Source organism: Cervus elaphus, chromosome 31 (genome assembly GCF_910594005.1).
Source record: "Cervus elaphus chromosome 31, mCerEla1.1, whole genome shotgun sequence".
In the NCBI taxonomy this organism is placed as follows: domain Eukaryota; kingdom Metazoa; phylum Chordata; class Mammalia; order Artiodactyla; family Cervidae; genus Cervus; species Cervus elaphus.
The window spans coordinates 48,753,332-48,770,272 of NC_057845.1; the positions used below are offsets into that span (position 1 = coordinate 48,753,332).

At 36.4% G+C, this 16,941-nt stretch overlaps 1 protein-coding gene across 9 annotated transcripts in view; it reads right to left on the reverse strand.

The window, feature by feature from the left end:
* Positions 1–16,941, reverse strand: part of CBLB (Cbl proto-oncogene B) — a 218,548-nt gene that overhangs the window by 107,263 nt on the left and 94,344 nt on the right. For all 9 annotated transcript variants that reach the window (XM_043893003.1, XM_043893009.1, XM_043893008.1 and 6 more), the window contains exon 4: positions 15,578–15,724. In XM_043893003.1, coding sequence (XP_043748938.1) covers positions 15,578–15,724 — 147 coding nt within the window. The remainder of the gene's footprint in view (positions 1–15,577; positions 15,725–16,941) is intronic.

Sequence of the window (16,941 nt, forward strand, 5' to 3'; positions counted from 1 at the left end):
AACTTCCTTACAATTAACTCGAAAGCGGTGCGTAAGAAGCAGTTTTCTTCACCAAATTAAAGTTTCAAATATTTAATACACAAAAGGGGCATGAACCATAACATTCAAAAATTTTTAAATAGTAAACAAAGAACTACTGATTTAAGAAGGGTATGTGTTTTCTCTTTTGTACGGAAATGTTAAGAGAATTCTGTCTTGTGTATATAGTATAAAAAACAAATTGATTGTCCAAATAAGACAACATTTGATATCAATTATCATAAAAAAATTATCCTCCTTCCAGTATTTAAGGTGCATGCAGATCATAACTCTTTTGAATACCCAGTGATTTCACACAGTGAATTATTAAAAAATGTACAAACATCTAACACTGCAGTCTAACTTACTACTTTGGAACGACAATTTACAAAGGGGCAAGTTACATTTCCACAGTACTTGTGCAAATAAGACCTTCCCAAGCTCCTTTGTGATAAGTGTAAAGTACAAACAGGCATTCATCAGAACCTTAGTTAAGGGTAGTAACAGGAATGAAAAAGAAAGGGCCTTATTTGGTTAACTCACTACATATAAAAGTATATACAACAGATACCCTTCCTTTGGTCAGCTGAGCCAAATATCCATGATGGGAAGAAGAGAAATAGAGTTCAATGGTTTCTTTAAAAAAAGCTCTAACAGTGCTGCACGAAGGATCTAGACTTTTTAAAGAGGATTTCAAGTTGCCACCACATTCTTTCCTGAGGTTTGTGGGGGCAGGGGGAAAGGCAGAGGATGACTGTTCACACCTTTAATTAAACTGTAGCAAGACCACAGAGTGGTGGTTTCTACCACCTCTTCCCCTAGAGATGAGCTGGTGAGAGAGAATATTAATGGCAAATTATTGTTTTACAGATACACGGAAACTTCAGTGTACCGGCAGAGATCTAGGAAGACAAAAGAGGCAGAGAGAGAAAAGGAACAGAACATAAAGGGCCAGCTAAGCTTCAACCTCTCACCATCCCAGCTCTCACCATTCAATCTGTTCTGTTGCCACTTAACAATTATAAATCATTTTAATTATGAATTGAATTAACTTTAAAATCCCACGAAAAGCAGAAGTAGCCATCAACCCACAAAGAACTGAATAAAAGACCAATGGGTAATATAATAATGTTAGATCTCACTATAATAATAATATGAGTTCAGGATCTTTAGAATTCCAATAGGAATAAAAATGAGAGCTGTCATTTACTGTTGACTCACTATCTGCCAATCTCCAAATTAAGTACTGAGTTTCTCATAGTAACAATGGTAGGCAGATAATATATTTATCCTCATGACAGAGATGGGAAAACTGGGGCTTAAAGAGGTTAAGGGATTCACCCAAGAAAGACCTTATATGTGTCAGGCATTGGCTAGGTTCAGAATGAAAATATAAATAAAGTCACAGTCTAATAAGTGCAAACACTTGTTAAGTAATTTATGTTGTGCCATGTGACTAAGGTTATCATAGAAAAACATTTATGTGCTATGAGAATCCAAAGGAATGGAGGGCCTGGCAAACAGCAACTGTCTTTTATTCATCTTTACCCATGGCAAACAGCAATTGTCTTTTATTTATCTTTACCCAATACCAAAGAGTATGAAACCAAAATCTGTGACATTTAACTGTGTCTATGGAGGGCAAGCGAGTGCTTCACAAAGGAGGAAGCTAGATATTTGAGTGCTATAACACCCTTCTACTATTCAGAAATGGTTTGATAATTTAAGGTTGGGGGGGGGCTAGTCTATTCACACAATGTCAGGAGAGACAATAACTTGATAAATTTTAAAACCCTAGAGTTTTAACACAAAAGAATAAGGAACAGAAGACAAAAATGTAAGGAGACTGAGACTTGAAAAAAAGGACAAAACATTTCCTTTAAACCACAAGTTCATAAAAGCTATTTAGGTTTTATTTTTAACTCATTTGGAAAAAAAATCCATATCATAAAAGTGTGAATCTGAACAAAGGTCAGGTGTGTGGAAACAGGAACTTTGGTGTACTTCTGGTGTGAACCAAAATTTACACAGCATTTCTAGAAGGCAATGTGGCAGCAAGTTTCAAAAACCTACAACATTTTAACTCAGAAAGCCTACTTCTACGGATTTGAAAAAGGAAATTGTTTAAAATAAAATACACAGCAATGCAGCCTCATTCATGTCTCTTCAACAGTGTTGTCCATAATACCAAAAAATTAAAACAAGTATGTTCAGAAGTAACAATACCACATATATCCATAGGTTAGAATATTTTACAACAAATAAAACTTATATGGAAAAAACATGTACTGTTCTAGAAAAGTGGCTGTGTCATTAAACGGAAATGGCATTTTTAAAACTGTATGGCCTCGGGAACTCCCTAGCTGTCCAGGGGCTAGAATTTCGTATTGTTACCGCTGAGGGCCTGGGATTCAACAGAGATCCCGTAAGCTGCACGGTGCGGCCAAAAAAGAAAAAAAGCTATGTCCTTTATGATTCAACGATAAAAACTACCTGGAACACAAATTTCAATTGATGATGTCTAGACATAGAAACAAGATTGTCAGGAGAAATATCAACAATCCCAGATATGCAGATGGTACCACTCTAACTGCAGAAAGTGGAAAGCAACTAACGAGCCTCTTGACGAGGGGGAAAGAGGAGAGGAAAAAGCTGGCTTAAAACTCAACATTAAAAAGGCTAAGATCACGGCATCTGGCCCCATCACTTCATGGGTAATAGATGGGGAAAAAGTGGAAACAGTGGCAGGTTTTATTTTCTAAGGCTCCAAAATCATTGTGTATGGTGACTACAGCCATGAAATTAAAAGAAGCTTGCTCCTTGGAAGAAAAGCTATGACAAACCTAGACAGCACATTTAAAAGCAGAGACGTCACTTTGCTGACAAAGTACTGTCAAAAGTATAGCCGACAAAGTATAGTCAAAGCTATGGTTTTCCCAGAAGTCATGTATGGATGTGAGGGTTGGACCGTAAAGAAGGCTGAGAGCCAAAGAATTGATGCTTTCAAATTGTGGTGTTGGAGAAGACTCTCGAGAGTCTCTTGGATAACATGGAGACCAAACCAGTCAATCCTAAAGGAAATCAACCCTGACTACTCACGGGAAGGATGGATGCTGAAGCTCCAGTACTTTGTCCACCTGATGTGAATAGCTGACTCTTTGGAAAAGACCCTGGTGCTGAGAAAGACTGAGGGGAGGAGAAGGGGACAAGAGAGGATGAGATGGTTGGATGGCATCACCGACTCAGTGGACAAGAGTTTGAGCAAACTCCAGAAGACAGTGAAGGACAGGGAAGCTGGCATGCTGCAGTCCATGGCGGGGCAAAGAGTCAGACATGACTTAGCAACTGAACAACAACACATCATGGTATGATCACACGCAGGCTTTTAAGAAATCTCTAATATTCTCTAACGGCTTCCAGGAGCAAAAGATGTACTAGAACTGTTTGAAGTATATTTTGTAATCACAGAAATAACCAATTAAAAGCAAAAATCAAAGCAGTGTTTGCCAATGAAATAGCTTTGTATCTAAGAAACACAAAAACGTTTACGGATTAAACTATGACAAGAGAAATCAACATGGTTGCTGAATATAAAACCAATATACAAAAAATCAGTTGTATTACTATATATAAGCATACATAATAAGAAAATAAAATATTTACAAGAGCATCTGAAAATATCAAATAAATAGGAATAAAGCTAACAAAATACAAGCAAAGTCACAGCATAAATACGCACACATACATGATCAGATGTAAAAGACATAAAGAGATATAAAGCCTTAATGGACTGGCAGACTCAGTATGAAAAAGATGTATGGTCAATCCTCCGCAAATTGATTCATAGATTTATTACAACCCCAATCAGGAATCATTTTCATAGTAGGGATTGACAGACTGATTCTAAACTTCATAAGGAAATGCCAAGAGCCAAATAAAATCAGCCAAACTTCCATAAGAATAACATTGGCAAGCTTATAGTTCTTACAGTAGTTAAGAGAGCATGGTACTGGCACAGGAAAGCCAATAGAACAAAACAAATTTTGGAAACAAATGCAATTGTATCTGAACACTGGATATGTAACAACTCTCCATAAACAGTAGTAGAGAATGGATGATATTTTCAATAAATGTTGCTGGGTCAAATGAATATACAAATGGAAGAAAATAAATCTTGATCCTGAACTAATATCATATAAAAACCAATTTTAGATGAACCTTAGACCTAAGCACAAAAGATAAAGCAGTAAAGTTTTTTGGAAGAAACAGAAGAGAATATCTGCATTACTCTGGCACAAGCAAATAATTTTAAACAGGACTGCAAATGTTCTAAGGATAAAGGAAAAGGTAAATTAAAAACCTGTGTTCATGAAACAATGTCATTAACAAAGTGAAAATGTCACATACTGGGAGAGCAATAAACATAAAAGAATCACGTCTATAACACATAAAAACTTTTAAATATTAATACTTACTACTCAGAAACTGGGCAAATAATTTTTATAGTCACACACAAAAAAAATCAAAATATTCAATATACACACAAGTATGTACTCAACTTCATCTGTTATCATGCAAATGCAAAATAAGAACCAAATGAGATTCCACTCATCCCCACCAGAGTAGCTTATTAAACCCTTTAAAAAGACAAATATTATAAAATGTTGGGAAGGATATATAACAACAGGAAACTTCGGGTACTCCAAATAGGTGATGAAGGTGGCAAGTCATTTTGGTAAACTCTTTGGTGGTTTACTAAAAAGCTAATAAAGCTAAAATTAAGCATAAACTAGGAGCCAGCAACACCACTTCTAGATATACATACCAGAGAAATGTACATGTTTTTTTAAAATATACAAAAAATGTCCATGGCAGCACTACTGAGAATAATCCAAAGAAGGAAGAATCCAACATCCAACACCAACAAAAGGATTATGTAAACTGTGGTATAGCCATACAGTGGAGCAAGAAGGAATAGACTTGCTATATGCAAGAATGTGGATGAATTTCATAAATATAACAAAGAGTGAAGAAAGCCAGATTTTTTTCATAGCGTAAGATGTTACAGAAAACCCGAATGGACTTTTTGGCTAAGCCAATATACTAAACTTAAAAAAAAAAAGTTTATATTAAAATTAAGATGAAAATAGAGTGAGAGATGGAGGAATGGACACAGCACTTGCCATCATATAAACAAGCAAATCAACGTTTGCTGGTTTTTGGTTCTGGTGCTGTGGTACTGATGGTGGTGTGATAGCAGTTGTTTAAAATCCATCCTAAGTCAGGGATATTTCATGTTCACTTTAGACAGAACAAAAATCTGTTGTATCTATATTAACCCATTACTATTTTCAATTTCATCTGAATTTTGTTCAGAAAATTCACCTGGATCAAAGACGTGTTCAGTGGCAATATCTTTAAGTTGCTTTTGTTCAGAAGAGAAAACATTCATAAGCTATTTAATATGTTTGGATTTTCATTACAAAAAATATTAAGTACCATGATCCTAAGTCTGTTGATGTTTGTATATAGTTATTCCTTAAATCCAATCTTGTTTTGAAATGACTATTTGTTAATGGAAATGAAAACAGATGGTTAACAAGCTATTACAGCTTTTACTCTTCCACCACTAACGGAAAACAATTGTTTTCCAGCAAGCCACAGAAAGAAGATACCAAAATCACTGTGGTCACATAGTTAGTTGCCTTACAACTCACTGTAGACAGGATGGTAACCTGGGTTACCGGGAATATTTGTGATTAGATCTAACTTATCTTCCTCATAAGCGAAAACTCCTTACTCGCATATAGAAAGATTCAAGATGCTGGGTATTTCTGGTATTTTTTTTTGTTGTCAAAAAAGTTTATAACATTTTATCTACAGCATTGAAGCATTACCGCCATGTATAAGGGACAAGTATTCTCATGCTCATGTTCTGAAACTTAAATTTAAAATCAAACATTTTTATAAGATTGCAGAAATAATAGGTTATTTAGTATTATCTTTGATTTTTTTAAAATTCACTCACTCCTGAGAGATTTGATTTCTAATTTCTAGTCTCACAATCTAACTTTTGAACATAATAAATAGTAAACTTACTGTAACCAGGAAAGTATATTTTGTTTTCCTTTATTATTGGCAATTCGACTTATTTCCCAACTTTGAAAATACAATTTATTAGTGACAGAGAAACTGTAAATATAATCCATAAAATATGTCAAAATTCCATATAAAACTTTTCCACTTAGTAACCATTGACCACAGAAAATCAGAAAGATTCTGGCTTGAAACACTGGGTACTGGCTCTTCTCTTTGTAAAGCAAGACTCTTCTTCAGAATATTTGCTCTACATGTTCAATGATACTTGGTAAGTTCATAACGCATGTGAGATAACATAGTTCATAGATCATAGCAAGGTGCCTCTGATCTACTAAGGTCAGACATTAAAAGTTAGTAAATTATATACCATAAAATTAGAAAGTCCGGCCAAAGATCTTCTCTTTAGCATTAACAGTCTGGCCTGTCCTACAAACAAATTTAAAAGTCTGTAAGAAGACAAAGTTCAGTTCAGTTCAGTCGCTCAGTCATGTCTGACTCTGTGACCCCATGGACTGCAGCACGCCTGCTTCCCTGTCCATTACCAACTCCCGGAGCTTACTCAAACTCATGTCCATCGAGTTGGTGACGCCATCCAGCCATCTCATCCTCTGTCGTCCCCTTCTCCTCCCGCCTTCAATCCCTCCCAGCATCAGCGTCTTTTCAAATGAGTCAGTTCTTCGCATCAGGTGGCCGAAGTATTGGCGCTTCAGCTTTAGCATCAGCCCTTCCAATGAATATTCAGGATGGTTTCTTCCAAGGAGCAAGCATGTTTTCATTTCATGGCTGCAGTCACCATCTGCAGTGATTTTGGAACCCAAAAAAATAAACTCTGTCACTGTTTCCATTGTTTCCCCATCTATTTGCCATGAAGTGATGGGACTGGATGCCATGATCTTAGTTTTCTGAATATTGAGTTTTAAGCCAACTTTTTCACTCTTCTCTTTCACTTTCATCAAGAGGCTCTTTAGTTCTTCACTTTCTCCCATAAGGGCGGTGTCATCTGCATATCTGAGGTTATTGATATTTCTCCCAGCAATCTTGATTTCAGTTTGTGTTTTATCCAGTCCGGCATTTCACATGATGTCCTCTGCATATAAGTTAGATAACCAGGGTGACAATATACAGCCTTGATGTACTCCTTTCCCAGTTTAGAACCAGTCTGTTGTCCCATGTCCTGTATACAGATTTCTCAGAGGCAGGTCAGGGGCTCTGGTATTCCCATCTCTTAAAGAATTTTCCACAGTTTGCTGTGTCCACACAGTCAAAGGCTTTGGTGTAGTCAATAAAGCAGAAGTAGATGTTTTTTCTGGGTAATAATAAGACAAAATTCCCCCAAAATCTCTCTAGAGAGGTCAATTCCATTAACAAGCAATGGGTAAAGTCTGCTAGATATATAAGGTAAACTGAGGCAAAAAAAATATACAATTTCCAGTAACACCTCTAAATTCTTACAGGAGAAACTACATATATAATACTGTGCATAAGTAGGCTCCCAAATTTCTTTTATTTAAGGGAAACTACTAATGACTGCAGATAAATAAGGCAAGAACAAAGTTACACAGAAAACCTATTATTGTCGTTTCCTACTGTAATCAACATTCAGAATAAGGAAAACAGGAAGATGAAGCATTAGCAATCTATTAATGAAAAATAAGTCCTAATTATTTTATAAAGCTTTCTTTACTTTGCTTTTAAGTTACAATTTCTCCACCAGTAGAGCATGGTTCTAAAGAACTGTAAAGAGTCAGATTCTACCTTATTTGCATGCTAACAAGTTAGCCTATCACAGTTGCATGGATGCTGGCAGAAAACACAGGATTTGTGGGTCAGAGCGTCAGAGTCAACAGACTCCGCTACTCACAGGAAGCAGTGGCCAGCATGCCAGCATTCTCTTGAACTTGCTCCTTGAGCTCTAATTCCCACCGGATGATGCAAAGAGCAGGGACACCTATTCACAAAGTGACTTTTGTAACTGAAGAGGAACCTAGGTTTTAGGGAGACCAAATACTTAATAATGGTCACTAAGTATACTTGTCCCTGGATCTGCAAAGAAATACTATTTTTAAGTTACAAGGTTGTAAGCAAACATGCTCTTTGCTTCAGAAGGAGAAAACGTCTCTTTTCGCCTATCAAGGCAGAACCATCCCACAGAGAAAGGAATACATGTGCAGAAGGACTAAGAACCAGGACCTTTTCGATTCCAGGAACACATTATTAAATAATTCATTAAGAAAACAATTCTTTCTGCAAACACAATATAAAAACTTCTGCGAACAAGAATATAAGTGACTTAAAAACGATTTTAATTAAATCAAACTTCAGGTGACTGAAACTAAGAGATGGAGAAATGTGAAGTCTGTTTTTTTGTTGTTGTTTAAAAAAAAAAACAAAACAGGGCCGAGCACAGGATAACTTTTTTAAATGATAGTTTAGAAATACAATTTTTGAAATTTATAATGATAGGCTTAATACTCAGAATTATTCAAGAAACATTAATGGCCTCACCAAACTTTTCTCATTTGGCAGAAATGCCAAAAAAAAAAAAAAAAACGAAAAACAAAATACTTCTCAAGATGGAGAAGTAAAATAAGTAGCCAAAATCTGGATACTAACAGGTTTAACTTTAGAGGCCAAGGGGAGCTCAGTCGTGTCTGACTCTCTGCAATCCCATGGACTGACTATCCATGGAATTCTCCAGGCCAGAATACTGCAGTGGGTAGCCTTTCCCTTCTCCAGGGGATCTTCCCCAACCCAGGGATTGAACCCAAGTCTCCAGTACTGCAGGTAGATTCTTTACCAGCTGAGCCCCCAGGGAAGCCCTAGGGGATCTCAGGAACTTCAAAATAAAGAAGTTATTTTCAGACTCTCCCTCTTAGGGCTGCTAGATGTAATTCACCAGCAGTCATAGTATTAAAAGGAGGCCAGATCCATTAATCTACCTACTGAGTGCATAGCAAAATCCACTGTGCCTGTTCAGTGCAACAAGAGGAGCCCATTAAGACTCTGGTTATAAAGGAGACTTGCCGAATATTAAAAAGAGAAAATAAATTGAATTATAAGTGCCTTGTTGTCCCTACATCTGACGAAAACTTTTTAGGCTTTATCTAGTTCATTTGCAGTACTATTATCTGGTTAATCTCCCTCTTTCTTTCCTTAAATCCTACCTTCCTTTAGCATCTATAATTCCACACTCTCCAGGTTTTAAGTCTACTTTTCTGGTGATGCCTCCACTTCCTTAAATTTCCCTGATGCAGAGGTCATTCATCAGAATTCTTTAAGAATCTGTCCTCTGCATTCTCCCTGGTCTCCATCAACTAGTCCAATGGCTTCACACAGTTTTTAGACATAACAAACTCAAGTATCCGGAAACTAGGCAGATAATGTAAATAAGAGGTCCAGGTAAGGACTGCAGTGAACGGGAGGGGGCATTGTGGCTCACTGGTCAAGAATCTGCCTGCAATGCGGGAGACCTGGGTTTGATCCCTGGGCTGGGACGATCCCTCGGAGAAGGGAATGGCAAGCCACTCCAGTAATCTGGCCTGGAGAATTCCATGGACTGGATAGTCCACGAGGTCGCAGAGTCGGACATGACTGAGCGACTTTCACTTTCACTTCTGTTCAACTCTTTGTGACCCTATGGATTCCTGCCAGTCTGTCCATGGAATTCCCCAGGCAAGAACACTGCTGCGGTTTGCCATTGCCTTCTCCAGGGGATCCTCCTGACCCAGGGATTGAACCTGGGTCTGCTGCATTGCAGGCAGGTTCTTTACCATCTGAGCCACCAGGGAAGCCCAAGCAAGGCATGGAAACAACCTAAATGTACGTCAAAGCCTGAATGGATAAAGAAGATGTGGTATATTGATGCCGTGGAGTATTACTCAGCCATAGAAAACAATGAAATAATGCCATTTTACAGCAACATGGATAGATCTAGAGATTATCATACTAAGTGAGCCAAAAAGAGAAATAACATGGTATCACTGATATGTGGAATCTAAAAAACTGATGCAAATGAACTTATACAACAGAGACAGACCCACACACATAGAACACAAACTTACAGTTACCAGATGGGAAAGGGGGGAGATAAATTAGGAGTTTGGGATTAACATGTATACATTATTATCTATAATTTAGATAAACAACAAGTATCTACTGCATAGCACAGAAAACTATACAATATTTCGTAACAACCTATAAGGGAAAGAATCTGTAAAAAGATACGTACGTATGTATGTATAAATGAATCACTGTGCTGTACTCTTGAAACAAAACACTGTAAATCAACTATACTTCAATTAAAAAAAAATACTTCAATTTAAAAAAGGTGTAACTTTGTCTATGGAAAAAAAAGAAAAGTCCAAAGGGGCAAAAACAAACAGAGCTTTCAAAGTACAGTCCAAGAGAGTGACAATTTTAAGTACTTTGGACCTTGAGTCAGGGGAATTTCTACAGTACCACCCCATATTTAGATTCCATGTTCACCAAAGAATGTTCTGGACATGATATGGCTCCATATATAATTTATATGAGGTGATGAGAGCATTCCCATCTGCTTTACAGTAGCATTGATCATTATAAATTAATCAAAGCATCATTCTAATTAGAGATTGGTTTGTGAGCTCAGTAACATATACCAGTCTATAGATATACTCAGGATGAAACCTAATGAAACCATGTTTCAAGGTTAAGAAACAGAACTTGGTTCATGGTGACTTCACTGAAGTAAATATCACTTACTGAGGAGTTCATAGTGAGGAAAAGAAGGTAAAAGAAAACAACAATAAAAATGCCATTTATGGAAACTTCAAGTTACTCTGCATCTTTCTTTGGAAAGACAGCAGACACCAGGAAAATTTCATCCCCCTCAGAGCATTCTCCTCTGCCTCCTCCTTATTAACACATGTGCAACTCATACAAAACACCAGTTCCTCCATGGAGCCCGAGTAAACAATCCTGATCACCCTAGTAAACAATTCACTATTTGTGACATTCCTTAAGCACTTTTGTAATGGGACAGAACTGATTTTAAGTTATTTATCATCTTTGTATATACTGTATCCCCCAAATTGAATACATACTGCTTAGAGGTAGAAAATTATAATTTCACATGTTATTTGCTTTTTCTATCTGGGATCCTGCTGCAATGGATTGAACAAAATAGCCCTGTCATTTGATTTTCCTTACGATATAAAGATACTTGGCTGTTTTAAAATAGACAACAATAGGAGATGATGAAATAACAGAAATATTAAATAGAAGCTCTTTGAGGTTTTTTTTTTTAATAATTCTTTTTTAAAAAGAACTAATATTTCAGTTTATTTTCTCTCCTTGTAAGAGTTCTTCATTTCTATCGTGCATTATTTAATTAAATATGACTAAGTTGACTTTCCTTTGATTAGAGGGAAAACTGATCTAGTTAATATGCTAAAAAATGTATTTCATGGCATATTTGTTTCTAATTAAAAGTGAAAAGAAAACACAGGAAACCAAAAGGTCCCTACAACTTCCTCAGGAAATCAAAGGTAGATGTAATCAACTGAATTTTAAACAGAGCTTTTTTTTTTTCCACATGGTCAGCAGGACAGTTTCTTATATTCTACCCCACTTTTACATAGCAGATACACAATTTTAGAAAACTTTTATTAACTTTTTCTGGATTTCTGCTTTTAGAGTTCTAGAGACCATGGCATCTCTGTCATGTAAAGTTGAATATTAATTTTATTATTTGTAGAATTAACAATAAATATATTCATGGGACACTGAGCAAGATTAAAGGTTTAAACTGTTTAATTATTCCCCAACACAGAGTATTTACCACGTGCCAGACACTGTCCTACCTGCCTGATGGGGAGATTCTAGCTCCTTTAATCTTTGCAATACCTCTACACAGTAGGTATTCTTGTTATTATCATCCACATTTCGTAGTATTATCATCTACATTTTATAGCTGAAGAAACTGATGCAAGGAAAAAACAAGCAGCTTGTCCAAAGGGATAACGCCCGTAAATGCTGCAGTCAGAACCCGGACATGGGTGAGCTGGCTGCAAGCTGCACCAAGAGGCTGCCTCCGGAACAGGCAAGCGCTGTCGGCCCACACGCTCACTCACACGCAGCCGCTCCACAGCGCGTCGGAGTCAAGTGAACAGCTGCTCCTGAATGCCCCCAAGTCAGACACTGTGTTGAACTACCTTGGGAACCACAAACACTGATTAAATAAGCCTGACTTCACGGGGCTTATAATCTAATGGGAAGACAACCAGACAAATAACTTCAAAAAAACCAATGAGAAATAATAAATGTGGAGATGAGCAAGAGCTTATGGGAATTTAAGAACTAAAAGATCCAGTATAATAAGGGACAAAATCAAGAGCAAGAGGAACACTGAGGGATCAGTGAGAACTTTTATGCCAGAGGTAAAATCTTCAAGTTGGTTGGAACCACATGTCTGAATCTCAACATCAAGAATGAGGAGCCTGGAAACTGCTACCTGACTTGCTTATTGGAAAAATGACTGTTACCTGGAGTCTAATCACAGTAGTGAATCTTTTCCTTAATTTTTTGAGCCTCATGCTGAAAGTTTCCAGATCATAAACTACTAACCCAGAGGGTAAAGATTCAGTCTGGTATTGGTCTCATTTACTCAGAAACATTCACTCAATAATGCCACTCCTCTTTTTCTACATACTTCTACTATCTCCTGTCAATAGACTAAGAAAGCAAAAGCAGAACTCAACTATTAAAACATTCAATAACCTCACATAAAAATCTACCAACTACAGGACTTCCCCACATCTACCAACTACAGAACTTCCCAGTTTACCCTGACACATGATGTGTTACTGATTCCCCTCGAGACTTTGATAGGCGGAACCTCCTGGCAGCTGGGCTTGGGTCTTGAGCAGAGGCCAGCCTTGCCGTGACTTCAAAAAGATTGAGAAGCACAGAAATGAAGCGTTCATTAGGCACATGATACCTCAAGATTTTTGTCTACTGCCTGTTTTTTAGGTATGCATGCTAAATTTGCCTTTAGGATTTTTCTAAATTCCTTTGAACGATAACTTTTTCCCAATTTTAACTCCATCTGAATATTGTGTTCTTATTGACTTTTTCTTCTTTCCCTTTTGGGGAAAATGTCACAATAATACTCCTTAAGTTAAAAGTTAGTTTATAAAAATCATAATCTGTTTGGCTGTTTCTAGAACTAACCATTCAACAGTTCTGTTTTATGAAACAATAATACATTCAGGTTTAAAGGCATTAGTTAGGTCAAATGAAAGCATCGTCATATGCCCTCAATATGTAGATAAATAACAGGAATACTTCTGAATGAGAACCCAATTATGAAAAAATGCAGACTAGTGTTAGAGTATAAAAAAGATAAAAGGATTCAACCTTTTAAAATGCTACATCATTCATTCATCCATTCATTCAATAAAATACCATGGAACTATAAGGTGAAAACCCATAGAGAATACAAAGATCGTTTCTCCAATGATCTAATAAAAGAACCATAATTCTGATTACTACAGAAATATGTCTGTATTCAAGAAGAAGCTTTAAGTTTGGCTCTCATCCCAAAAGTAAAAATCTTAAAGACAAATTAAGAAGCTTTTTCAAGTAAGCAAAGATAGGAGAAGACAAAGTTACAAGGATTTTGGGAGGTAGGGAGCATGTTTCATCAGCATTTCAAGAATCCCCCATTTGATTTAGTAGTGATTTCACTCACACAGCAGTTGGACAGAAATTTCAGCCCCTTAATGTCTATGGTTGTAAATAAAGGGAAGTAAAGATGTCTCAAATGCATAATTCTCTGTGGTTTGAGGTGCTGGCAAAACAAACTCCTCTCTTGAAAAACGTGAGCAATCTTTCCATTTTTCACTGGCCTTTTGACTAGCAAACAACCTTATAACTCACCAGAATTTTCAGTTTTCAAAAAGAAATACAAGTAATTCATCTGATAGATTTTCTTAAAATCTTAAGATGGTTTATGCTGAAGGTTACCAACTGTTTACATTAGGCTCAGAGTATTAATATATGAGCTGTAACTTCAAGAAGTCCTCAATTCTTACTTTCAGAGCTCTGCAATCCCTTTCTGCTTTCTACTATTCACAAATATTTAATTAGTACACTCTTGGATGTTAGGCTAATTCAGAAGAGAATGAATGTTTTCTTCTTTTAAGTCCTCATTTGTGAATGGATATAGGAGCATTACACATAAGCTAGATGTCTGGAATACAGAATTTCAGGGTAAAAGTAGTATTACCTCTAGTAGTGCTTAAAAATAATTCAGAATACTTTTTATTTAAGAGGTGGGAAAAAGGCTTTAATATTTCTGAAGTAAAAAAAAAAAATGTATATCTAATCAAATGTGCATTGCTTTGTATGTGCCCTAATCACATAGCAGCTTATAGACAAACACAGTACTTCATGAAGAAAAATAAGGGAAACCTAATGTTACAGTTAATTCATCAGTGTCAGAGGACTCAGATTGTTGACAGTCGTGTATTCCAATGTTTTATGTCTTATTTCATCAGCTAATGTATAAACACAGAATTTAACTACAAAAAGAAAACAACAGTCTGAGTGAAGCAATCACTTTTAACTCTAAGCTAGGGTTCTGCCTACACTCAAGACATACTGAAGGACCTTTAAAAGGTTACTAAAGAAACCATCTGCCTCCTGATGCTCATGTCCTGATCATCTTACCAAGAGACTCCTGATAAAAGTTTTGCAAGTTTTATTTAAGTTATGCAGACTTCAGATATTTAATTCCTATTACTTACCAAGCTCACCTGAGCTTGTGTCTGGATAGAAAATACCTAAAGGAAAATGCCTTTAGCTATTTTGTGAGATAATGCAACTCGGCGATAACATCACCCTCTTTTCTATATCTTGCTTATACATGTTTACTTTCTGCACAGTGACACAAAGAAAACCTGAATCCCAGGGCTAAAGGCCTCTCTCACTTCAATTTCAGATCTTCACCAAGTGTATGTTCCACCTCCTCTAGGAAGTAGTCTCCGACAGCTGCAATCCTGAAGCAACTGTTGCCCTCTCTGAATTGTCAGAACAATTTATTTATGCCATTTTTAAAGTATCTTTCCTTTTATTTTGTAAATGTGTTTTATGTGTGCACTGAATTATAAAGCTATGAGCTTCTCGTGTATACTGTACCTTACATACCTCTGCTTCTTAGAGCAAACTATTTAATTCAATGAATGCCCATCAAATAAATACATATCACACAATATCTACTTGGTAATAACAAAATTATTCAGTTACTAAGGTATATTTTTGGTGGCTAAACAGGAAAAAAAAAAGCAATCAAAAAGCACTCATCGAAAACACTGAAGGACATTCTAGAAATACTCAGGTAAAATCTATACCATTTGGAACTGGAGACAGGTCTCCTCATTCTTCAAATATGGATCCAAATTATAAAATGATTTGTACTTACTTGTCTCCAAAAAACTTTCTCCAGAATTCAGCAGCATCTGCTTTCGTGATACGAAAGTTATCTCCCTGGAATTGTCCATTGGGAAAGATTGCTTTGATTTCTGCCAACATGTGACTGAAGATAAGGGATAGTTTTGTGAGATTTCGTCTGTAGACACAAAGGGGGAAAAATGAAGAGAAGAGTAAATATATAGGCACATAAGCTTCAATGGGAATATACATCATGAAAAATGAAATTATCCAACCTAGGTCAAATCAATAAAGCCCTTAAGAACAATGTTCATAGAAACTATACATTTAAATTCCTAACAGGGTTTTTATTAATAACCCATGTATTCATTTAATATAAACATGAACAAGATAAATTATATGGATTTAATGGGAGAGATGGACACCTAGAAAACTCATAGTCAAATATAAATGCTAATCAAAAATGAGTAACTATTTCTACATGGGGTAATAAGGAAAGTTGTGTCACTTACAGAGAATCTAGGAAGATAAGCGGTTGTTCGACAGATAAAAGACTCGGAGTGGAAAGGAGGGGAAAGACAGGAGGGAAGAAAGAATTTTGAATAGTAGGAAGAGCGTACGGAGAAGTACAGAGGTGTGAACAGAACTATTTGAATACCTTCGAGGCTTAGCATGGCTAATGAAGAGCAGAAGGTGAGTGGAAGAGATGGCTTGAGATGGGATGAGAAAGTTTAGATGGGACATGACAAAGAGGCATCTGAACCAATGAACAGAGATTTTGTCAAATACATTTGCCACTTCTACCTAAAAATTAGTTTCTAATGATAAGCCTCAGATATGTACACATTTTAGATGCTCTCTAGGTAATTCCAAGGTAGTCCATAAAAAACTACTGTGATAAGGAATGGGGAGCCAAAGTGGACTAAAAGATTAAGGAAATGATCAAGTCTCTGTTTTTAGCAAGAAAAAGTTATGGTATGGAAGAAATGGTTTAGAGGGAGGGAAATGTAGGTGTTGTCTCTTCTAACTTCCATGTTAAGTTCTGGGGGTTTTGACGTGATTTATAGCATGCTTCAAATCATGATTCAGACTTTAAAATAACAGTATCATCTACATTCCTTCCAAGCTTTTCATAGGTTTACAACATATATTGTGTTAATCAGCCCCAAACTGTTACTGCCAATAATAAGGAAGCAATTGAAAGATAAAATACAAAAGAACTTCTCAGTTTTCAGCTGACCTTGCCTCTTTATATTCCTGCTTATTCAGAATCACCAGAACACAATAGGCACATACATAATATCTTTCCATTTTGAAGCTTCAGCTGCTTTTGTGTATGTGTTGAGGGGTCAAGGGCAGGTAGGAGGCAAGTAAATACAGAGGACAAATAGAGAA